Here is a 24,553-nt window from a genome sequence, read left to right as displayed (position 1 = left end):
TGCTGCCCGCTTTCCCCAGGCAGCGGGAGGTGTAGATAGAGTCAATGGTTGGGAGGCAGGTTTGTGTGATGGACTGGGCTGTGTTCACGACTCTCTGAAGTTTCTTGCAGTCTTGGGATGAGCAGTTGCCATGCCAGGCTGTGATGCAGCCAGATAGGTGGCTTTCTATGGTGCATCTGTAAAAGTTGGTAAGAGTTAATGTGGACATGCCGAATTTCCTTCGTCATATCGTCAGCAAACTTGGAGATGGAGTTGGAACCAAATTTTGCCACGCAGTCATGTGTTTACAGGGAGTATAGTGGGGGGGCTAAGTATGCAGCCTTGCGGAGCCCCGGTATTGAGGACTATTGTGAAGGAGGTGTTGTTGTTTATTCTTACTGATTGTGGTCTGTGGGTCAGAAAGTCAAGGATCCAGTTGCAGACTGAGGAGCCATGTCCTAGATTTTGGAGCTTTGATACGAGCTTGGCTGGGATTATGGTGTTGAAGACTGAGCTGTAGTCAATAAATAGGCTGATGTAGGAGTCCTTGTTGTCGAGATGCTCGAAGGATGAGTGTAGGGCCAGAGAGATGGCGTCTGCTGTAGACCGGTTGCAGCGGTATGCGATTGCAGTGGATCAAGGCGTTCTGGGAGTATGGAGGTGATGTGCTTCATGTCCAACCTCTCGAAGCCCTTCATTACGGCTGAAGTCAGGGCCACCTTACAGTAGTCATTGAGGCACGTTGCCTGGTTCTTCTTTGGCACGGGTATGATGGCGGTCTTCTTGAAGCAGGTGGGGACCTCGGAGCAGAGTAGGGACAGGTTAAAGATGTTCCCGACCATATCTGCCAGCTGGTCCGCACAGTTTCTGAGTGCACGACCCGGGACCCCGTCCGGACCCGTCACCTTCCGAGGGTTCACTTTCAGGAAGGCCGATCTGACTTTGGAAGCTGTGATGGTGGGTATGGGTGTGCTATGGGCTGCTGGGGCACTCGCCAGCGGATTGTTGGTTTCCTGCTCGAACCGAGCATAGAATGCATTGAGTTCATCGGGGAGGGGTGCGCTGCTGCTGGAGACACTGCTCGGCTTCGCTTTGTAGCCCGTTATGTTGTTTAGTCCTTGCCACAATCGCGGAGAGCCTCTGACTTTAGCTTGGTCTGATATTCTCTCTTGGCATCTCGGATGACTTTGCGGAGGTCGTACCTGGATTTCTTGTATAGGTCAGGGTCGCCTGATTTGAACGCCTCAGACCTGTCCTTAAGTAGGGATTCAATCAGGACTTCCGGGTGCGGCGATGACCAGCTGAGTCGCACGTTTCGGCAGCTCCCTGTGAAACGGACTTTTGGGCTCTTGATAGGAGCCCCAACGGCAATTTTAACGGCTGAAAACACCGTGCGGTAAACCAGAAGGGTGTTCCCCCTGGACACGGATGGAAAAAGGAGAGGAAAGTGGCCAGATTGCAGCGAATCCTTTGGAGCAGCGGCAAGGAAGGCAAGCAGAAACCAAGATGGCGTCGGAAGGTGGCAGTTTCATATGGGGCCCTGAACAACAAGAGTTTTTGAAACGCTGCGTGGAGGAGATAAAAAAGGAAATGAAGAAAGAGTTGTTGGCCCCGATATTACAGGCGATTGAAGGGCTGAAAGAGGAACAAAAGACCCAGGAGCAGGAGCTTCGGGTCGTGAAGGCGAAAGCAGCAGAGAATGAAAACGATATACAGGGCCTGGTGGTGAAGTCGGAGATACAGGAGGCACACCAGAAACGATCTGTGGAGAGGTTGGAGGCACTGGAAAATAACGCAAGGAGGAACAACTTGAGGATTCTTGGCCTTCCTGAAGGTGTGGAGGGGGCGGACGTCGGGGCATATGTGAGCACGATGCTGCACTCGTTAATGGGAGTGGAGGCCCCGACGGGTCCGTTGGAGGTGGAGGGAGCATACCGAGTTATGGTGCGAGGATCGAGAGCAGGAGAAGCTCCCAGAGCCATAGTGGTGAGATTTCTCCGTTTTAAGGATAGAGAAATGGTCCTTAGATGGGCGAAGAAAACTCGGTGTAGTAAATGGGAGAACGCGGTGATCCGCGTCTATCAAGATTGGAGTGCGGAGGTGGCGAGAAGGAGGGCGAGCTTTAATCGGGCCAAAGCGGTACTTCACAAAAAAAAGATAAAGTTTGGAATGCTGCAACCGGCAAGACTGTGGGTCACATATCAAGGGAGGCACCACTACTTTGAGACGGCGGATGAAGCGTGGACTTTTATTGTAGAAGAAAAATTGGAATGATTGGACTACGAAAATGAACGTTTGGACAAAGTGGTGGGACGAGTGGGGGGGGGGCGAAGAGGGATTGTATGATTAATCCTGCGGTATGGTAACTTTTCTTTCTCCCACAGGTGGTGATGGGGGGAGGTGGGGAGGGAGAGGAGATGGGGCGTTGGCCATGGGAGGCGGGGCCGAGGGAGAGGCGCGGGCTTGGTTCCCGCGCTATGATAATTATGGCGGGAATAGAGAAGCAGGAAGGAGGGGGCGCCGCACGGGGCGAGCCGTGATCACGGGGGGAAGCCGAGGTCAGCCAGAGTTTGCTGACTTCTGGGAGCAACATGGGGGGAGTAATTACGCTAGCGGGGGGTCTAGCGGGGGGGGGGGGGGGGGGGAATTACTGGGTTGCTGCTGCTGGGGAAAGGGGGGAGTGGGTACGGGAAAGGATGGGCGGGGGGGCACCGTCTGGGAGAAATACAGCTGCGTGGGAACTGGGCGAGAAGCTGGAAAAAGATGATGGCTAACCGGCAAGGGGGGGGGGGGGTGGGAAGCCCCCCAACTCGGCTGATCACGTGGAACGTGAGGGGGCTTAACGGGCCGATAAAGAGGGCACGAGTACTCGCACACCTTAAGAAACTTGAAGCAGATGTGGTCATGTTACAGGAAACGCACCTGAAACTGATAGATCAGGTTAGGTTGCGCAAAGGATGGGTAGGGCAGGTGTTCCATTCGGGGCTGGATGCGAAAAACAGGGGGGTGGCTATATTAGTGGGGAAGCGGGTAATGTTCGAGGCAAAGACTATAGTGGCGGATAACGGGGGCAGATACGTGATGGTGAGTGGCAAATTACAGGGAGAGATGGTGGTGTTGGTAAACGTGTATGCCCCGAATTGGGACGATGCCAATTTTATGAGGCGAATGCTAGGACGCATCCCAGACCTAGAGACCGGAAAGCTGATAATGGGGGGAGACTTTAACGCGGTGTTGGAACCAAGGCTGGATAGGTCGAAGTCCAGGACTGGTAGGAGGCCGGCAGCAGCCAAGGTGCTTAAGGATTTTATGGAGCAGATGGGAGGGGTGGACCCGTGGAGATTCAGTAGACCTAGGAGTAAGGAGTTCTCGTTTTTCTCCTATGTCCATAAAGTCTATTCACGCATAGACTTTTTTGTGTTGGGTAGGGCATTGATCCCGAGGGTGAGGGGAACGGAATATACGGCTATAGCCATTTCGGATCATGCCCCACACTGGGTAGACTTGGAGACAGGGGAGGAAACAAGAGGGCGTCCACCCTGGAGAATGGACATGGGACTAATGGCGGATGAGGGGGTGTGCTTAAGGGTGAGGGGATGCATTGAAAAGTACTTGGAACTCAATGACAATGGGGAGGTTCAGGTGGGAGTGGTCTGGGAGGCGTTGAAGGCGGTGGTTAGGGGGGAGCTGATATCAATAAGGACACATAAAGGGAAGCAGGAGAGTAAGGAACGGGAGCGGTTGTTGCAAGAACTTTTGAGGGTGGACAGACAGTATGCGGAAGCACCGGAGGAGGGACTGTATAGGGAAAGGCAAAGGCTGCATGTGGAATTTGACTTGCTGACCACAGGCACTGCAGAGGCACAATGGAGGAAGGCGCAGGGTGTACAGTATGAATATGGAGAGAAGGCGAGCAGATTGCTGGCACACCAATTGAGGAAAAGGGGAGCAGCGAGGGAAATAGGGGGGGTGAGAGACGAAGATGGAGAGACGGAGCGGGGAGCGGAGAGAGTGAATGAAGTGTTTAAGACATTTTATAAAAAATTGTATGAAGCTCAACCCCCGGATGGGAGGGAGAGAATGATGGAGTTTTTGGATCGGCTGGAAATTCCCAAGGTGGAAGAGCAGGAAAGGATGGGATTGGGAGCACAGATCACGGTAGAAGAAGTGGTGAAAGGAATTAGGAACATGCAGACGGGAAAGGCCCCGGGACCGGACGGATTCCCAGTTGAATTTTACAGAAAATATTTGGACTTGCTCGCCCCGCTACTGACGAGGACCTTTAACGAGGCAAAGGAAAGGGGACAACTGCCCCCGACTATGTCAGAAGCAACGATATCGCTTCTTTTAAAGAAGGAAAAGGATCCGCTACAATGCGGGTCCTACAGACCAATCTCCCTCCTCAATGTAGATGCCAAGGTCTTGGCCAAGGTAATGGCAATGAGAATAGAGGAATGTGTCCCGGGGGTGGTTCATGAGGACCAAACTGGGTTTGTGAAGGGGAGACAGCTGAACACGAACATACGGAGGTTGTTAGGGGTAATGATGATGGCCCCACCAGAGGATGAAACGGAGATAGTAGTGGCGATGGATGCCGAGAAAGCATTTGATAGAGTGGAGTGGGATTATCTGTGGGAGGTGTTGAGGAGATTTTGGTTCGGAGAGGGGTATGTTAGATGGGTGCAGCTGTTGTATAGGGCCCCAGTGGCGAGTGTGGTCACGAATGGACGGGGATCGGCATATTTTCGGCTCCATAGAGGGACAAGGCAGGGATGTCCTCTGTCTCCATTACTGTTTGCACTGGCGATTGAGCCCCTGGCGATAGCGCTGAGAGGTTCCAAGGGATGGAGGGGAATACTTAGGGGAGGAGAAGAACACCGGGTATCTTTATATGCGGATGATCTGCTACTATATGTGGCGGATCCAGCGGAGGGGATGCCAGAAATAATGCAGATACTTGGGGAGTTTGGGGATTTTTCAGGGTATAAATTGAACATGGGGAAGAGTGAGCTGTTTGTGGTGCATCCAGGGGAGCAGAGTAGAGAAATAGAAGACCTACCGTTGAGGAAGGTAACAAGAGACTTTCGTTACCTGGGGATCCAGATAGCTAAGAATTGGGGCACATTGCACAGGCTAAATTTGACGCGGTTGGTGGAACAGATGGAGGAAGATTTCAAGAGATGGGATATGGTAGCATTGTCAATGGCAGGGAGGGTGCAGGCGGTTAAGATGGTGGTCCTCCCGAGATTCCTCTTTGTGTTTCAGTGTCTCCCGGTGGTGATCACGAAGGCTTTTTTCAAAAGGATAGAAAAGAGTATCATGGGTTTTGTTTGGGCCGGGAAGACTCCGAGAGTGAGGAAGGGATTCTTACAGCGTAGTAGGGATAGGGGGGGGCTGGCACTACCGAGCCTAAGTGAGTATTATTGGGCCGCTAATATTTCAATGGTGAGTAAGTGGATGGGAGAGGAGGAAGGAGCGGCGTGGAAGAGATTAGAGAGGGCGTCCTGTAGGGGGACCAGCCTGCAGGCTATGGTGACAGCCCCATTGCCGTTCTCACCAAGGAACTATACCACGAGTCCGGTGGTGGTAGCTACACTGAAGATTTGGGGACAGTGGAGACGACATAGGGGAAAGACCGGAGCACTGGGGGGGTCCCCGATAAGAAACAACCATAGGTTTGCCCCGGGGGGAATGGATGGGGGATATGGAATGTGGCAAAGAGCAGGTATAACGCAATTGAAAGATCTATTTGTGGATGGGAAGTTTGCGAGTCTGGGAGCGCTGACCGAGAAATATGGGTTGCCCCAAGGGAATGCATTCAGGTACATGCAATTGAGGGCTTTTGCGAGGCAACAGGTGAGGGAATTCCCGCAGCTCCCGACACAAGAGGTGCAGGACAGAGTCATCTCAAAGAAATGGGTGGGGGACGGTAAGGTGTCGGATATATATAGGGAAATGAGAGACGAAGGGGAGACTATGATGGACGAACTAAAAGGGAAATGGGAAGAAGAGCTAGGGGAGGAGATTGAGGAGGGGATGTGGGCAGATGCCCTAAACAGGGTAAACTCGTCGTCCTCGTGCGCCAGGCTAAGCCTGATTCAGTTTAAGGTATTACACAGGGCACATATGACTGGAACACGGCTCAGTAAATTTTTTGGGGTGGAGGATAGGTGTGCGAGGTGCTCGAGAAGCCCAGCGAATCATACCCATATGTTTTGGTCATGCCCGGCACTACAGGGGTTTTGGATGGGGGTGACAAAGGTGCTTTCGAAAGTAGAAGGAGTCCGGGTCGAACCAAGCTGGGGGTTGGCTATATTTGGGGTTGCACAAGAGCCGGGAGTGCAGGAGGCGAAAGAGGCCGATGTTTTGGCCTTTGCGTCCCTAGTAGCCCGGCGCAGAATATTGCTAATGTGGAAAGAAGCCAAGCCCCCGGGGGTGGAGACCTGGATAAATGATATGGCGGGGTTCATAAAGTTAGAGCGGATTAAGTTCGTCCTAAGGGGGTCGGCTCAAGGGTTTACTAGGCGGTGGCAACCGTTCGTCGAATATCTTGCGGAAAGATAGATAGGGGAGAACAAAGAAGGCAGCAGCAGCGGCCCAGGACTTGGGGGGGGGGGGGGGGGAGGGATGGGGGGGGATTGGGGGGGGGTGTGTGGCCTGAGACAAGGCAGTTGCCAATTAGGGCTAGTTTTTATTTTTTGTTATTTAATATTTATTTATTTGTTGTTTTTGTTTAAATTTAAAAAGGTCATTATTATCTGTATTGTTACAATGTTGTGTAAAGGATGCACAATGTACTGTGTTGGTTGACCAAAAATTTTCAATAAAATATTATTTAAAAAAAAAAGTAGGGATTCAATTTCGCGATTGAGCCATGGTTTCCGGTTGGGGAACGTACATACTGCTTTCTTTGGCACGCAGTCGTCCACATATTTGCTGATGAAGTCTGTGACAGTGGTGGCATACTCATTTAAGTTGGTCGCTGAGTTCATAAATATGGTAAGAACATCCACTGTCTCTAAGCAGCCTCGCAGGAGCTCTTCTATTTCCTCAGACCAGCACTGCACAACCTTCTTAGCTGGATTCTCTCGCTTGAGTTTCTGCTTGTATGCTGGGAGAAGGAGTACTGTCTAATGGTCTGATTTTCCAAAGTGCAGTCGGGGGATGGACCGGTAGGTGCCCTTGATTTTTGAGTCGCAGTGGTCAAGAGTGTTGTTGCCCTTGGTGGGACAGGAGATGTGTTGGTGGAATTTCGGCAGTACACTCTTGAGGTTGGCCTTGTTGAAGTCCCCAACCACGATGAACAGATCTCCCGGCGTTCTCTTTCCTAGCCATTTATAATGTTGGCTTAATGTTGAATTTAATTTGATGATGCTCCTCCTGACTCTGGGATGTTTTACTATGCTACAGACACCATATCAATGCAAGATGCTGCTATTAAATCAGATGTGCCAAAAAAAGCAATGTTTCTGAAGGCATTAAAATGCGATCTGATTCCAGTATTGGGTGGGATTTACTGGCTGTTCACACCGGCGGGAAATTCCGGCCCCACGCCGGCGCACGGGTTTCCCCCCCAATGAGGGGTGCTGTCACTGGGAAATCCCATTGACTGTGACTGGGTTGGTAGATCCTGCTGGTGGGCCACCTCTGCCGCCAAAAACCACGTGGCAGAGTGGTCGGTGAATCCTGCGCAAAGTTTATTAGAATTCTACTCTTCGGTACATTAGGAAACTTGATGCGTCAGCTCAAGCAAAGAGTTGATGAATTTATCAAATCAATATGAACAACATTGTGGAGCATCACAGTTGCATTCCTGTGGTACTTGAGAAAAGGGAAAGCTTCCTTCAACAAATTAGGTGAATTGTTACACCAGTTCTTAATTTATTTGCAATTTTGATGGCACTGATAAAAGAAAAAAAAATGCATTTGTATAGAGTCTTTCAAGGCCTCAAGTCTATAGAGTGGAAGTAAAGTCTGCAGTCCTCCTGCTGTCTTGATGTTGATGGGTTTATTACTGAGGCATAGTTCACACCCAAGGATAGGATTAATACTTAATGCATTCTGGTTGCTCCATGTGTATGATCTCAGAGTTTGAACCGATAAATGAAAATAAATCCTGTGCAACAAAGTGCATTATATATTAACTCTTTTTATATGTGCAAAACTCTTACTTTCCAAGAGTAGATAGACCGCATTGCATATTTTATTCAAGGCCTCACATTACAGCCCAAGCACAAGCCATACCTTATAATCCTTGAATAATTCTGAAACCTCAAACCAGCAATTCTTTGTGATCGACTGACAAATCTTTTGACTCAAACTGGTACATGTGTTTGGTAAAGCCCAAAGATGTGCAGGTTAGGTGAGGTTACAGGGACAGGGCAGGGGAGCGGGCCTAGGTAGGCTGCTCTTTCAGAGGGTCGGTGTAGATTTGATGGGGCCGAATGGCCTCCTTCTGCACTGTTGGGATTCTATGGAAAATATGTTTGTTCTTGTACATTTGGCTAGCAGGAAGACCTACTTTGCTATGAAATGTGGCTTGTGGTCCTAGATTGTAACACCGGTGCAATTGAGGATGTCTATTTTTAAAACAAAAAAGGATTTTTTTTCCTATGGATGACGTGTTGCAGGTGATTCAGAAAACCTTGCTTACATTAGAGGTGGTTGTATAAAATTAGTTATATTCAAATTAAGTCGTTCATTCTTGGACGCACTCACAATCTAGAACAACCATAACAGACGGCTTTCATGGTCAATGTGAGGGGGCGGGGCTGCGGTGATGGTTTCTTGGCAAATTCTAATTTGTAGCTGAAACCTAGTGTTATATTTCTGATAACTCCAAGTCTGTGCTATCTCCGTTCAGTTTAAGGTTGATTGACATGGTTTTCTTTATTTGCTCTTTTAGGTTTGCCTGACTTGAAGAGGGTAGTAGTAATTCCATACGTACGATCAAGAGCGACCATAGACCTGTCCAGGATACCCAACAGGTGAAAACTCGGGAATAATATTTTAATGGAGTATTTGTTGCAATGTCAACTGATGGCTCTTATATATTGTAATATGACAGCTGCTGCCAGCAATTTTGTAGCACCTTGAGCATAGTAAATGTCCCATTGTGGTTCAAAGAAGGAAATAGGCACTGAGCAGTAGAAGAGTTGACTAATGGCATGGTCAAAAAGATGAGGTTTGAGGAGGAAACCTTATTGGTGAGGGGCGAGAGGTAGAGAGAGAGGGGTAGATAAAGGGAAGGTTGGGCAAGTGGGGGAATAGCAAAGTCAAGCTATTTAAATTAAGTTCCAAACATTAAGGCCCAAATGGCAGAAGATTTTGTCACCAGGTCTTGTATATGAGGCCAGATTTAGAATTGAGATGCTTCTCGTCTGCGGACTCTTAAAAACTATTTTTATAAAACCTGTATGGGGGTTGGTTTAGCTCACTTGGCTAGACAGCTGGCTCGTGATACAGAGCAAGGCCAGCTGGCTGAGGTGATCCTCAAGTTAAATCACCACCAGCCATCTCTCTCTCTCTCTCTCTCTCTCTCTCTCTCTCTCTCTCTCTTTCTCTCTCTCTCCCTCCTCCTCTTTCTTTTCCTCCTTTCCCCCCCCCCAAAATCTGTGAATATGGCAACTTTACCTTTACCGATCACAAGGCAAATTAATTTAAATCTTAAACATAGAAAATGGTGGGAATTGGTATCTCAAAGAAAAGCTATTTGTTATTGTTATTTACATCACTGAAGGCGGCCATTCACCCCACCATGTCAGTACCATCTCCCAAAAGAGCAACTTAGCTAGTCCCATTCCCCTGTCTTAACTCCATAGCCCTCTAAATTAATCACTTTCAAATGTATATCCAGCTCTCTTTTGAAACATCCTATGGAATCTACCTCCACCACTCTCCCAGGCAGTGCATTCCAAACCCCAGCAACTCTTGAGTAAAGAAGTTTCTCCTCTCACTCCCGGCTCTCTTGCCATCTTGAAGTTGTGACCCCTAGTCACTGACATACCAACTAGTGGAAACAGAATATCCTTATTTACCCTGTCAAAATTGTTCATAATTTTGGACACCTCAATAAGGTCGCCTCTAAATCTTCTCTGCTCCAAGGAGAACAAGCCCAATTTCTCCAATATTTCCTTGTGTCTAAAATTCCTCCTTCCTGGTATCATTCTAGTAAATCTCCTCTGCACTCTCCCCAGGGCTTTAACATCCTTCCTTAAATAAGGTGCCCAGAACTGAACACGCTACTCCAAATGTGGTCTGACCAATGATTTGTAGAGGTTTGGAATCCCCTCCTTTTATACTACATGCCTCTATTATAAACCCAACGTAGAACGGCGAACATACAACATAGAACATACAGTGCAGAAGGAGGCCATTTGGCCCATTGAGTCTGCACTGACCCACTTAAGCCCTCGCTTCCACCCTATCCCCATAACCCAATAACCCCTCCTAACCCTTTTGGTCACTAAGGGCAATTTATCATGGCCAAGCCACCTAACCTGCACGTCTTTGGACTCTAGGAACCCATAAGCATTCTTAACTGTTTTAACTTGCCTGGCCACCTTCAGAGATTTATGCACTTGAACCCTGAGGTCCCTCTGCTGCTGTACTCCCCCACAAAGTTGTACCATCGAGCCTATGTTGTCCTCCCCATGTTTTTTCTACCAAAATGCAGTACCCCTCTAGTTTTGCTGCATTGAAGATTTGCTAGGTGTTTTGGGGCCTTAGAGTTTCTTCCTGGTCTAGCCCACACTTGGAAATTTTTTCACCACTGGGGAGCTCAACTTGTCAGCCAGACTGGCTCCTCCGAGATCGGGCCACCATTTTGAAAGGATCCCTGATCTCTAAGTGAGCTTGATGGTCCTACAAAACCCCCCTGCCGATGGGCAATGTCACGGACCCCCCCTCCCCCAAAATGAGGATATCCCGCAATGGGGTTGCTAAGGGCCTCCCTTTTCAGACCTCCACATGCACGCTTTTGGGCCCCCTTCCTTTTCAGAACCCCCACCCTTCAACCCGTCCCAACCTTTTGGAGGCGCCTTCATACCCATCCTTCACCCCCTCCTGCATCAATCCCCCCTTTTGTGGGCATGGCCACCCCCTCAGGCCCTGGGTCTTGGAATGCCACCCTGGCACTGGCACCTGGCAGTGAAACCCACGCATTTTGGCCATGCCAGGTTATCTGAATCAGATAAGCGTGTAACTAATGAGTTGTCGCTGATGCCTATTCTTTTTTTTTAATATAATATATTTTATTCAACTTTTTCGGCCAAACAAAACAGTACAAAGGTTTTTCCCCTTTTTACAACAGCAAAACAATATAACTAACCGTGACCGTAATTTAACAAATAAATAAATAATATATAAACTAAATGGCAACTGCCATAACAAAAATAATAACTTTTCCAAATAATAAAATCAGCAATTCGATATACATAACCAAGTACCAATATCTTTACAAAAACACCCCTGAGGACCCAGCTGGGCCCCCCCCCCCCCTCCCCCCTGGGTTGCTGCTGTTACCATCCCATTTCCTTTATCGTTCTGCGAGGTAGTTAATGAACGGTTGCCACCGCCTGGTGAACCCCTGAGCCGAACCCCTTAGTGCAAACTTTATCCGTTCCAGTTTTATAAACCCTGCCATGTCGTTTATCCAGGTCTCCACGCCCGGAGGCTTGGCTTCCTTCCACATAAGCAGTATCGTTCGCCGGGCTACTAGGAATGCAAAGGCCAAAACATCAGCCTCTCTCGCCTCCTGCACTCCCGGCTCTTCTGCAACCCCAAATATAGCCAGCCCCCAGCCTGGCTCGACCCGGACCCCCACCACCTTTGAAAGCACCTTCGCCACCCCCACCCAGAACCCCTGCAGTGCCGGGCATGACCAAAACATGTGGGTGTGGTTTGCTGGGCTTCTCGAGCATCTCCCACACCTATCCTCTACCCCAAACAATTTACTGAGCCTTGCTCCGGTCATATGCGCCCTGTGCAAAACCTTAAATTGTATCAGGCTAAGCCTGGCGCACGAGGACGAAGAGTTTACCCTACGTAGGGCGTCTGCCCACAGCCCCTCTTCAATCTCTCCCCCCAGCTCTTCCTCCCATTTTCCCTTCAGCTCATCCACCATGTTCTCCCCCTCATCTCTCACTTCCCTGTATATATCTGACACCCTACCATCCCCCACCCATATCCCTGAGATCTCACTATCCAGAATCTCCTGCGTCGGGAGCTGAGGGAATTCCCTCACCTGTTGCCTCGCAAAAGCCCTCAGTTGCATGTATCGAAATTCATTCCCTTGGGGCAACCCATATTTTTCCGTCAGCGCTCCCAGACTCGCAAACGTCCCGTCCAGGAACAGATCCCTCAGTTGCACAATCCCAGCTCTCTGCCATGCTCCAAATCCCCCATCTATTCTCCCCGGGACAAACCTATGGTTATTTCTTATCGGGGACCGCACCGAGGCTCCCGTCATTCCCCTATGCCGTCTCCACTGCCCCCAAATTTTTAGTGTTGCCACCACCACTGGACTTGTGGTGTATTTCTTCGGGGAGAACGGCAGCAGTGCCGTCACCAGTGCTTGTAGGCTGGTTCCTTTGCAGGACGCCATCTCCAATCTCTTCCACGCCACTCCCTCCCCTTCTCCCATCCACTTACACACCATTGAAATATTGGCGGCCCAATAGTACTCACTTAAGCTCGGTAGTGCCAGTCCCCCCCTCTCCCTGCTACGCTGCAAGAACCCCCTCCTCACTCTCGGGGTCTTCCCAGCCCACACAAAACTCATGACGCTTTTCTCGACTGATGCCTATTCTTGTCGCATGGTAGCATAGTGGTTCCAGGTTCCCAGGTTCGATTCCCAGTGTGGGTCACTGGCTGTGAGGAGTCTGAAAGTTCTCCCCGTGTCTGCGTGGGTTTCCTCCGGGTGCTCCAGTTTCCTCCCACAAGTCCTGAAAGACGTGCTGTTAGGTGAATTGGACATTCTGAATTCGCCCTCTGTGTACCCAAACAGATGCTGGAGTGAGGCGACTAGGGGCTTTTCACAGTAACTTCATTGCAGTGTTAATGTAAGCCTACTTGTGACAATAAAGGTTATTGTAAAAAAGTTAAAAGATTGTGAGTTTCAGTTTTCCTCCAGACCATGAATACATAACCGCTGGGCTGGTGCTGCATTGCTAGAGGTTCTGCCTTTCTGATCAGAATTAAGTGAGATGTCTGTTTTCAGATGGATGTCGTGGCACAGTTTGGAAGAGAGCAAGGGAGTTAGTTATCCCAGTGTCCTCACCAACATTCTTCTCAACCAATGCTACTAAAATGCAAATTTTAATTTTCACTCTCATACAGATTTTTATGTGGAATAAACACCTTTTTTCCCCAATCTCACCTTCCTCTCTCCTCTCCAGTCCCTTCCCCGCATTGGATGTTCGGATGTTGAATTAATATTTTTCTTCCCCTTTGGATAGGTCCTTCTTTATATAACTGTAATGGATCATAAATGATTCCTTCTTTCTAATGCTGTTCAAATTTAGGTACCAACTGAAAAATAAAATACCACATCTGTGGAAATTGGTCTGGATATTTCCTTTCCAGCCATCTATATCTGCATAGTTAAACCATAGTTTATGAAGTGATATATCACCGTGCGGGCAGCGCAGTGGTTAGCACTGCTGCATCACTTTTGACAAGGTGCCACACCAAAGGTTGCTGCATAAACTAAAGATGCATGGCATTGAGGGTAAAGTGGTAGCGTGGGTAGAGGATTGGTTAACTAACAGAAAGCAGAGAGTGGGGATAAATGGGTGTTTCTCTGGTTGGCAACCTGTAACTAGTGGGGTCCCTCAAGGATCAATGTTGGGCCCGCAGTTGTTCACAATTTACATAGATGATTTGGAGTTGATGACCAAGTGCAATGTGGCAAAGTTTGCAGACGACACTAAGATGAGTGGTAAAGCAAAAAGTGCAGAGGATACCGGAAGTCTGCAGAAGGATTTGGATAGGTTGGTGAATGGGCTAGGGTCTGGCAGATGGAATTCAATGTTGCCAAGTGTGAGGCTATCCATTTTGGGAGGAATAACAGCAGAATGGATTATTATTTAAACGGTAAGATGTTAAAACATGCTGCTGTGCAGAGGGACCTGGGTGTGCTGGTGCACGAGTCGCAAAAAGTTGGTGTGCAGGTGCAGCAGGTGATTAAGAAGGCTAATCGAGTTTTGTCTTTCATTGCTAGAGGGATGGAGTTCAAGACTAGGGAGGTTATGCTGCAATTGTATAAGGTGTTGGTGAGGCCACATCTGGAGTATTGTGTTCAGTTTTGGTCTCCTTACCTGAGAAAGGACATATTGGCACTGGAGGGAGTGCAGAGGAGATTCACTAGGTTGATCCCAGAGTTGAGGGGATTAGATTATGACGAGAGGTTGAGTAGACTGGGACTGTACTCATTGGAGTTTAGAAGGATGCGGGGGGATCTTACTGAAACATATAAAATTATGAAGGGAATAGATAGGATAGATGCGGGCAGGTTGTTTCCACTGGTCGGGGAAAGCGGAACTAGGGGGCATAGCCTCAAAATAAGGGGAAGTAGATTTAGGACGGAGTGCAGGAGGAACTTCTTCACCCAAACGGTTGTGAATCTCTGGAATTCCTTGCCCAGTGAAGCAGTTGAGGCTCCTTATTTAAACGTCTTTAAGAAAAAGATAAATACCTTTCTAAAGAATAAAGGGATTCGGGGATATGGTGTACGGGCCGGAGAGTGGAGCTGAGTCCACAAAGATCAGCCAGTATCTCATTGAATGGCGGAGCAGGCTCGAGGGGCCAGATGGCCTACTCCTGTTCCTAGTTCTTATGTTCTTATCACAGCGCCAGGGACCCGGGTTCAATCCCGGCCTTGTCTGTGTGGAGTTTGCAAGTTCTCCCCGAGTCTGCGTGGGTTTCCCCCGGGTGCTCCGGTTTCCTCCCACAGTCCAAAGATGTGCAGGTTAGGTGGGGTTGTGGGGATAGGGCGGGAGAGTGGGCCTAGGTAGAGTGCTCTTTCGGAGGGTTGGTGCTGACTCGATGGGCTGATTGGCCTCCTTATGCATTGTAGGGATTCTATGATTCTATGATATTGGTCATCTGGAGCTGTTAGGCTGCAAGTGTTTTTCCTTATTTCAATGAATTAAGCATCAATTTGCTGTATTTTGTGTTTTTAAAAAAAAAAAACAACAATTTGATGAAATGATTTATACACAAAACTAAGTGTATTGTTTTCAAAATGTATGCACTGACCTCGAGTCATTAAAACCGTCAGTCAATGATTCCCCTAATACTAATTTTGAATTAATTTGCATTATTTCAACCACCAAACCCCCTTGCAGCTAATGTTATAACCATGTGATTTTTCTTGCAGCATGTTTCTAGATGACTTCCTTGCCACTGGAAAGGAAGGAGATCATGGTCCACAGCTGGAATTTGAGCAGCTGCCCTTCAGCCACCCACTTTTCATCATGTATTCCTCTGGTACAACAGGGGCACCGAAATGCATGGTACATTCAGCTGGGGTAGGTAAACCCTGAGGCTTTAAGAATGGATGCAGGCTTGTTTAATTTCATTTAGCTGTGCTTATTTGCAGTTTTGTATGTTGTATTTGAAATTGCATTCAATGGAAGAATGAAAGGCAAAATATATCTGCATTTTACTTTTTTTTGGGGGGGGGGGGTTGTTTATGCTTTTGTCCTTTCCCAGGTCAGATGCTGGGAATTCTGTGGCACTTTAACTCACCTCCTGACTCCCCAAAGCCTGTCTGTCGTCTACAAGGCACAGGTCTGGAGCGTTATGCAACATACTCCACTTGCCTAGATGAGTGCCGCTCCAACAATGCTCAAAGCTCAACACCATGCAGGACAAAGCAACCCGCTTGATTGGCACCCCATCCACCACCTTAATCATTAATTTCCTCCACTACCAAATCACAATGGCAGCAGTGTGTATGTAATGTTGCCATAGTCCCAGATGACCATAGGCTGCTTTCCCCTTTGATTTAACCTGAGGATCACCACACCTCAGATGAGGAGCATGGTTCAGAAGGCGAGGCCTTCATAACCTCAGCCAGTCCGGGAATTTAACCTGCGATGTTGGCCCTTGCTCTGTACGTATCACAAACTAGCCTTCCAGCCAACTGAGCTAAACTGGTCCCCAGTGTATGCCATCTGTGAGATGCATTGCAGCAACTCACCAAGGCTCCTTCAACAGCACCTTCCAAACCAGTGACGTCTGCCACCTTGAAAGACAGGGGCAACAGATGCATGGGTACACCACCACCTGCAAGTTCCCTCCAAGCTACACACCATGCTAATATGGAATTATATCGCAGTTCCTTCACTGTTGCTGGGTCAAGATCCTGGAACTCCCTTTTCTTTTTAAAAAATATTTTTATTGGCATTTTGCAGACTTTGCAGATACAAAAGATACAGGAACAACAATAGTAATAGCACAATAGAAACGACAACGCATGAGCCCCAAGCTGTCACCGTGTCTGTGATTGAGGTCCCTGCTCTATTTTACAATATTTACTTAGTGTTTGTGTGAATTATATAGTTTTTGAAACTGTTCAAGCACCTACTCGATTGAAGGCCTTCTCAATGTCCAGGGAGATGGATCAGCTCTGGTGTCCTCTCCCCGGATGGGGCCATTATTATATTCAGCAGGCGTCTGATGTTCGCTGTTAGTTGTCTGCCCTTGACAAACCCGGTCTGATCTTCTGCAATCTCTTCTGGCAGGCAGTTCTCTAGGCGCCCCGCCAGTGCCTTCGCTAGGATTTTTGCATCAGTATTTAGGAGAGAGATAGGTCTGTATAATCCACACTCTTGTGTCTTTGTCCTTTTTGTAGATCAGTGAGATTGAGGCATGTGTGGGCAGCAGGGCCCTCTTTGACAGTGAGCCGTTGAACATGTCCCGCAGGTTCAGGGCCTGCGCTGCTGAGAATATTTTGTAAAGGTCTACCAGGAACCCATCTGGACCCGGCCCTTTCCCTGACTGCATGAAATTGATGCATTCCACGATTCCCCTAGCAGTGCTTCCAGCCCTTCCCTACCACCCATACATCCAGTTTGTCGAGGAACTGTTCCATCCGTGAGTCCCTCTCCAGGGGTTCAGAGGTGTCTAACTCGTGATAAAAGTTTGTAAAGGCCTTGTTAACTTTGTTTGGGTCCGCTACCATCTTACCATTTCTGTCCCTGGCTTGTGCTATCTCTTTCGCACCTGCCTGTTTTCTCAACTGGTGTGCCAGCATGCGGCTGGCCTTGCCTCCATGTTCATCTCCACGTCCACAGTGTCTGGTGGAGCTGGTGGACTGCATTCCGTGTGGAGTGCAGGTCAAATTCAAGTTGCAGATTTTTCCTTTCTGATACCAGCTCCACGGTTGGGGCCGTGTGGAGTATCGCGGATCCACTTCCAGTATCGAGTCGATCAGCTGCAGCTTGGCTGCCTTTCTTTCCCGTCTCTTAAGCGCCTTATAGGCTCTGATTTCACCCCTGACCACCGCCTTCAGTGCCTCTCAGAAACTGGAGGATGAGATGTCCCGTTCTGGTTGCAATTAAAGATTCCTCCACCCCCCGTCCCTGATAAGTCGGTGGATATCCAAGACCATGATTTCCGCTATTGTTTTTTCAAAGTAATTTGGAGTACCCAATTAATTTGTCCAATTAAGGGGCAATTTTGCATGGCCAATCCACCTACCCTGCACATCTTTGGGTTGTGGGGAGAAACCCACGCAAACACTGGGAGAATGTGCAAACTCCACACGGATGGTGACCCAGAGCCGGGATCGAACCTGGGACCTTGGCGCCGTGAGGCAGCAAGGCTAACCCACTGTGCCACCGTGCTACCCATTTCTGCCATTGTTATCTCCGCTTGGGGCATATATATTTGCCAAGACTACCAGGGCCCTTTCCTGAATGAAACGCTTGGCCCACCGACCCAGCCCTTTCTGACCCGCAGTCGGTTCCTCTGTCTTAGGTGTGTCTCCCGTAGGAAGGTTACGTCCATCCTCAGATTCTTGAGATGAATGAAGACTCGGGACCTCTTCACCAGCCCTTTGAGGCCCCTTATGTTCCATGTTACTATTTCTTTCTCTCTCTCTTTTCCGCCCCCCCCCCCTCCTGTGGGGTCACTCATACTCGTGCTGTGGGCCCTGTTTGTCCAGGCCTGCCCCTGTACACAGCAAATTCAACATGGCCACCGACTACTTCCTCTTTTACGCCATCCCTGTGTTGCCCCCCCCCCCAACCACCACCTTACCTTGGTATGTAAACCATGGTTTGGCAGGGTAGAGCATGCCAAATTGCACCCCACTTTTGTCCAGGGCGGATTTGGCCCAACGCTTGACCAGGCCTGCCCCAATGTTTTGGTACAAGCGGATGGAATGTCCTTCCCATTTGCACCCTCTTGTGCTTTTCACCCACCTCCGGATCCGTTCTTTATCATGGTACCTGTGGAGCCTCGCGATTATCACCGGCAGTGGTTCCCCGCTTTGGGCCGTTGCCGGAAGCGACCTGTGGGTGCGCTTACCTCCGGGGGCTTGGCAAAGCCCTCCTTGCCGACCAGCTTCCCGAGCAGCGCTGCTACATACTCCGTGGGGATCCTCCCCTCCGTTCCTTCTGGGAGCCCCACGATTCTCAAATTCTGTTGACGCGTTATGTTCTCCTGGTCACCAACTTTGTCTTTCAACCTTCTGGGTTCTGATCAGGCTCACCACCTCTGCCTTGAACGCTGTGATCTGGTCCCCTTGGTCCATGATGGCCTTCTCGAGGTCTCTTCGTCGTCTCCTGGGCCTCTAGCCTCGGCTCCATATTGCCCATCAACTCCCTCATGGGGGCTGTCACAGCTTCTACTGCCTTTTCGACGTCTGCGAGGAGGTCTCTTCTCATCTCCTCCCTGTGTCTCTGGAGCTCGGAGGTGATGAAGTCCGTCAGCTTGTCCATAAGCGCCTGGGGCTGCAGTGGGAGCTCTGCGGGGCGGGCCCACTCCGGTTCCGTGCCACCACGTGTGGCTGCCGGTTCTGAGGCAGAGGTTTCCCTCCCCTCGTCTTTGCTGGCTTTTCATAGAATCATAGAGAATTATAGAATCATAGATTTTACAGTGCAGAATTTAGAATCACAGAATTTACAATTTCCAGCTGGGTGGCTGACTTTTCCCCATCTTACTTGGCACTGTGGTCGACGGGATTCAGCTGGGGGAATTGTAGCTACTTTTGGTGCCCGCTTGCTGGGATCAAAAGGCCATAGTCAAAGATCTTACATGAGAGCAACCTTTTGTGCGACCGCTGAGCTCATGGCTACCACCGGAGTTGTGGAACTCCCTTTTCGAACAGCACTGTAGGTGTATCTACAGCACATGGACTGCAGTGGTTTAAGGAGGCTGCTCACCACCACCTTCCAATAAATCACCACCAATAAATGTTAATCTATCCAACTACACACAGACCCCATGAAAGATTATGTAAAATAAAATTCTATGGATGGAATTTATTATACTCCTCAGAGGTGAGTTTGGACTTGAGGGGGGCATTTAATTGGTGGATTGGTGCCTCCCGTCTCTGCTCCGAATAAGTTGGGTGGGCAGGATCCTGATGACCTCCCCAGGCTGCTGCCGTTTGAAGGCAGAAAGTGGGCAATTACTGCCCCCAAGTTGCTGATCAAGGGACCTGACTTTGGGAAACGGGAGTGGATGCTGAGGACCACCCCACTGCCCTTGTCTCTGGCATCCCACCTCCGTGCACCCAATGTCCCATTCTACAGCCCCCATTCCACCCTCAGTTGTGGACCGAGGGCCCTTGCTGATTCCAGCCCTCACCAGCTCCCTGGTGGCGCTGCTTGCAAGGAAGATTGGCCAACAGTGATCGGGGATGTGGTGTGGGACATCTTTCCCCAGAATGTTTGATCGCAATGAAGGTCTGCTGTTGGACACAAGTTTCTCACCGGCACTCATTATGGCCAGCTATCTCCAAAGGCAATGTGGGCTCCTGCGAGCTGTTCAGCCAGTGGACGAGCGTCCTGTCTCATGGTTTGCATTCTGCCCTTATCTGAATTTCTACCATACTTGTTTTCCCTTCCTTTTTCCATACCTTCCACCCTTCCTTCTGCACTCACTCCCTCTCATGTCTCCTTAAATCCAGGATTTCTGCCTGCTTCATCTTGTGTTCCTTCTTCTGCCCCCTCCATTCATACACTTCTTCCAGTTCTCCCCATTCAGTGACTCTCTGTTTCCCTCATTTGTCTGTTGGTGTGCCAACCTTCTCTTCACCCATTCTGTCCATCCAGTTGTCCCATTCACTCTGGGTGTTTTTTCTCCTGGTGTCCATTCTGCCTTCTTTCATGGCCCATTGCCCTTTCTTTTTCTCCCCACCCCATTCTCTCTGACTGACCTCCTTAGTTTATGAATAGCTAAACCACCAGGATTGCCTATTATTTAAACATAAAATGTTGGACATACTTAGCAAATCTGAGCACCTACCCTATTCTATGTGCCCTCCACCGAAAACATGCCCAGAGGGGGCACATAAAATGCAACTCAACACTTCAGCTCTGTTATCTTTCATTCGTCCTGTTTCTCAATCCACAGATGCCGTCCGATCTACCGAGTATTTCTGGCATTTTCTGTTTTCATTTCAGATTTCCAGCACCTGCAGTATGTTGACTTTTGTATTGCCTATTAAGAGGAGTGAGCTTCGACCCTCTGATAGCAACTGAAGGTAACAGCTGCATGCCAGACCCAAGGCTGCCTGTGAAGGATGCCACAGGACGCCTGCTGTTAATTAATAACTTAACTATGTTTAAAGTAATATAAGCTTATTCACTTAAAGGTTCTGTACTAATGGAGTCTGTTGCAAGCATGCACAGCCATAAGTATAATGCAGAAATAAAACTATAATTACATTGGAAGCAATTAGAAAATGTTTTAATGAAACTGCCCTTTTTGCTGCAACAGTTTCTTTCGAAATAGATGTTTCAATTGGCATTTAATTTTGATTGCCACATTTTGACATGATCTTAAATACCTTCATTTGGAATGCAGAGTATTAATTATAAAAAATATAGCTATAAAACTATTAATTTCTAGGGCCGAATTCTCCGCCCCCCAAATTCTAGTGTGGGCTCCGGTGGGAAAAGAGGTGCAATTCCCGCCAGGCGGATCAGCACGATCCAGATCGCAATTCACCCACACGGGGGATTTGTGCCGTGGGACCTGAAGAAAGTGGCAAGGCTGGATCCTAGTCACAGAATAACACTCTACAGTGAGCGATACCCTGCAATGGGTTCGTCAAAGGTCACCCGCCCTCCCCTCAGTACCCTGCTTCAGTGCCATGTTGGATCTTCAAGGGTGCCAGGGGGCAGCACTCAGACTGAGAACCTGGGCTTTCAAGGAAGGACTTCAGAACAAAGCAAAAGCCTCTATATTAAAAAAAAAAAATTGTGGTTAGAAAATAAACCTGTACTAAAAAGGAAGCACTTCCGAGTTAATGGACCATGATGAGCTATAAAAACAAAGCTAAACCCTCTTTTGAAATAGCTGGGACCTGTCAAGCAAGAGGCTTTAAAAGGTAATGGACTGTGAAATTGAATGTAAACAATGCAGTTCAAAGCTTCTGGGTTTGCCGAGGAGCCCAGAAGCTTGAAACAGTTAAAGGGGAATGAAATTGAATGTGAAAAAAGCACTTCAAAGGTTTCCAACACATCAAATGGAAGATTTCAACCGTTATCTGACAGGTCTTTGAACGTGACATGCTGGGACAGACATCAAAGGTTTGAAGGCGATGTAGGGGAGACTTCTACCTTCCTTTGATAAATCATTGAAATGGACATGCTGGGAGAGAGTTTAAAAGTTTGCAAGGCTCCATAGGAAAGACTGACCCCCATCCAAGGAAGGACCCCTCTCGGCATCCTTGTGGCAAGTACAGAGAGGATACTCGCCCCCTTGCTCCCGCTCGGAGTCCACAGTGCCTGGTCCCCGCTTTTAAGGACCAGTACTGATTGGAGCCACGGGACTTGCAGCTGGGACTGGGGGGGGGGGGGGGGGGGGGGGGGGGGGCGGCGGCGGTGTATGTCAGCGCTGGTGGTGGTGTGAACATCTCAGGAGGCCGCAGCATTCCACTAAAATCTTGCTAATGAGATTGAAATGGGTGCTAAGGAGTCCCGATCAGCTTCTCGCCGTGTCTGGGTGAGAACTTGATCTGTCTAAGGGGAGTGGGCGTGGAGACTCGTGACGGGTTTGGCGCTTGGTGAAAATCTTGTTTTGGGCCTCACGCCCGATTCAACGGGCCGGTGTGAATCTTGGCTAGAGCTGACGGGCCCTGAGAATGATAGATTAATTCAAAATCCCAATTCGAAAGGATTTCAAATTTAAGTCTCAATTTCAAATCAGTGGTTTAGTTTAGTGGTGTTAGATTCAATTACGCTGCAAATAATTGTGTTTGACCACATTTAGTTAATTTTTTTTGTGGCTTACTTTCTGTTTCACTGCTGCAGGCCTTATTAAAAATATCAGCCTAAAATTTAATCATGGTCAAAAAATATTGCTATCTTGCTTAAATTACAACATTTTCACTTTTGACTTCATGAAATTCCTTGAACTAATCAAAGTGGGTCAGTTTTGTAAAAGGCGTCTTATGTCCACATTACATGTACGCGCTAGAGGTGTTTGTGGGTAGTTTCAAACTTGAAGCACATTGAATTATAAGTTAGAGTTAGAACCTTCAATTATGTATCATAGTGAAATTAGGTGGATGGTCAAGAGTATCCAGAATTTGACATGGCATAGGCAGAACAAAGAAAAGTATAGCACTCGGAGCAGGCTCTTCGGCCCTCCAAGCCTGCGCCGACCATAGAACATAGAACATAGAACAATACAGCGCAGTACAGGCCCTTCGGCCCACGATGTTGCACCGAAACAAAAGCCATCCAACCTACACTATGCCATTATCATCCATATGTTTATCCAATAAACTTTTAAATGCCCTCAATGTTGGCGAGTTCACTACTGTAGCAGGTAGGGCATTCCACGGCCTCACTACTCTTTGCGTAAAGAACCTACCTCTGACCTCTGTCCTATATCTATTACCCCTCAGTTTACAGTTATGTCCCCTCGTGCCAGCCATATCCATCCGCGGGAGAAGGCTCTCACTGTCCACCCTATCCAACCCCCTGATCATTTTGTATGCCTCTATTAAGTCTCCTCTTAACCTTCTTCTCTCCAACGAAAACAACCTCAAGTCCATCAGCCTTTCCTCGTAAGATTTTCCCTCCATACCAGGCAACATCCTGGTAAATCATCTCTGCACCCGCTCCAAAGCCTCCACGTCCTTCCTATAATGCGGTGACCAGAACTGTACGCAATACTCCAAATGCGGCCGTACCAGAGTTCTGTACAGCTGCAACGTGACCTCCCGGCTCCGGAACTCAATCCCTCTACCAATAAAGGCCAACACTCCATAGGCCTTCTTCACAACCCTATCAACCTGGGTGGCAACTTTCAGGGATCTATGTACATGGACACCTAGATCCCTCTGCTCATCCACACTTTCAAGAACTTTACCATTAGCCAAATATTCCGCATTCCTGTTATTCCTGCCAAAGTGAATCACCTCACACTTCTCTACATTAAACTCCATTTGCCACCTCTCGGCCCAGCTCTGCAGCTTATCTATATCCCTCTGTAATCTGCTACATCCTTCCACACTATCGACAACACCACCGACTTTAGTATCGTCTGCAAATTTACTCACCCACCCTTCTGCGCCTTCCTCTAGGTCATTGATAAAAATGACAAACAGCAACGGCCCCAGAACAGATCCTTGTGGTACTCCACTTGTGACTGCACTCCATTCTGAACATTTCCCATCAACCACCACCCTCTGTCTTCTTTCAGCTAGCCAATTTCTGATCCACATCTCTAAATCACCCTCAATCCCCAGCCTCCGTATTTTTTGCAATAGCCTACCGTGGGGAACCTTATCAAACGCTTTGCTGAAATCCATATACACCACATCAACTGCTCTACCCTCGTCTACCTGTTCAGTCACCTTCTCAAAGAACTCAATAAGGTTTGTGAGGCATGACCTACCCTTCACAAAGCCATGCTGACTATCCCTGATCATATTATTCCTATCTAGATGATTATAAATCTTGTCTCTTATAATCCCCTCCAAGACTTTACCCACTACAGACGTGAGGCTCACCGGCCTATAGTTGCCGGGGTTGTCTCTGCTCCCCTTTTTGAACAAAGGGACCACATTTGCTGTCCTCCAGTCCTCTGGCACTATTCCTGTAGCCAATGATGACATAAAAATCAAAGCCAAAGGTCCAGCAATCTCTTCCCTGGCCTCCCATAGAATCCTAGGATAAATCCCATCAGGTCCCGGGGACTTATCTATTTTCAGCCTGTCCAGAATTGCCAACACCTCTTCCCTACGTACCTCAATGCCATCTATTCTATTAGCCTGGGGCTCAGCATTCTCATCCACAACATTATCTTTTTCCTGAGTGAATACTGACGAAAAATATTCATTTAGTATCTCGCCTATCTCTTCAGACTCCACACACAATTTCCC

At 48.5% G+C, this 24,553-nt stretch overlaps 1 protein-coding gene across 1 annotated transcript in view; it reads left to right on the top strand.

Moving 5' to 3' along the window:
* aacs (acetoacetyl-CoA synthetase) overlaps positions 1–24,553 on the top strand; it is a 234,282-nt gene that overhangs the window by 96,364 nt on the left and 113,365 nt on the right. Inside the window, exons 7-8 of the mRNA XM_072495803.1 lie at positions 8,885–8,966; positions 15,359–15,509. Of these exons, the coding sequence (XP_072351904.1) occupies positions 8,885–8,966; positions 15,359–15,509 (233 nt within the window). The remainder of the gene's footprint in view (positions 1–8,884; positions 8,967–15,358; positions 15,510–24,553) is intronic.

This window comes from Scyliorhinus torazame, chromosome 1 (genome assembly GCF_047496885.1).
Source record: "Scyliorhinus torazame isolate Kashiwa2021f chromosome 1, sScyTor2.1, whole genome shotgun sequence".
Classification (NCBI taxonomy): Eukaryota; Metazoa; Chordata; class Chondrichthyes; order Carcharhiniformes; family Scyliorhinidae; genus Scyliorhinus; species Scyliorhinus torazame.
Note: the sequence above shows the minus strand (reverse complement) of the source record. Positions and strands in the feature narration are given on the sequence as shown.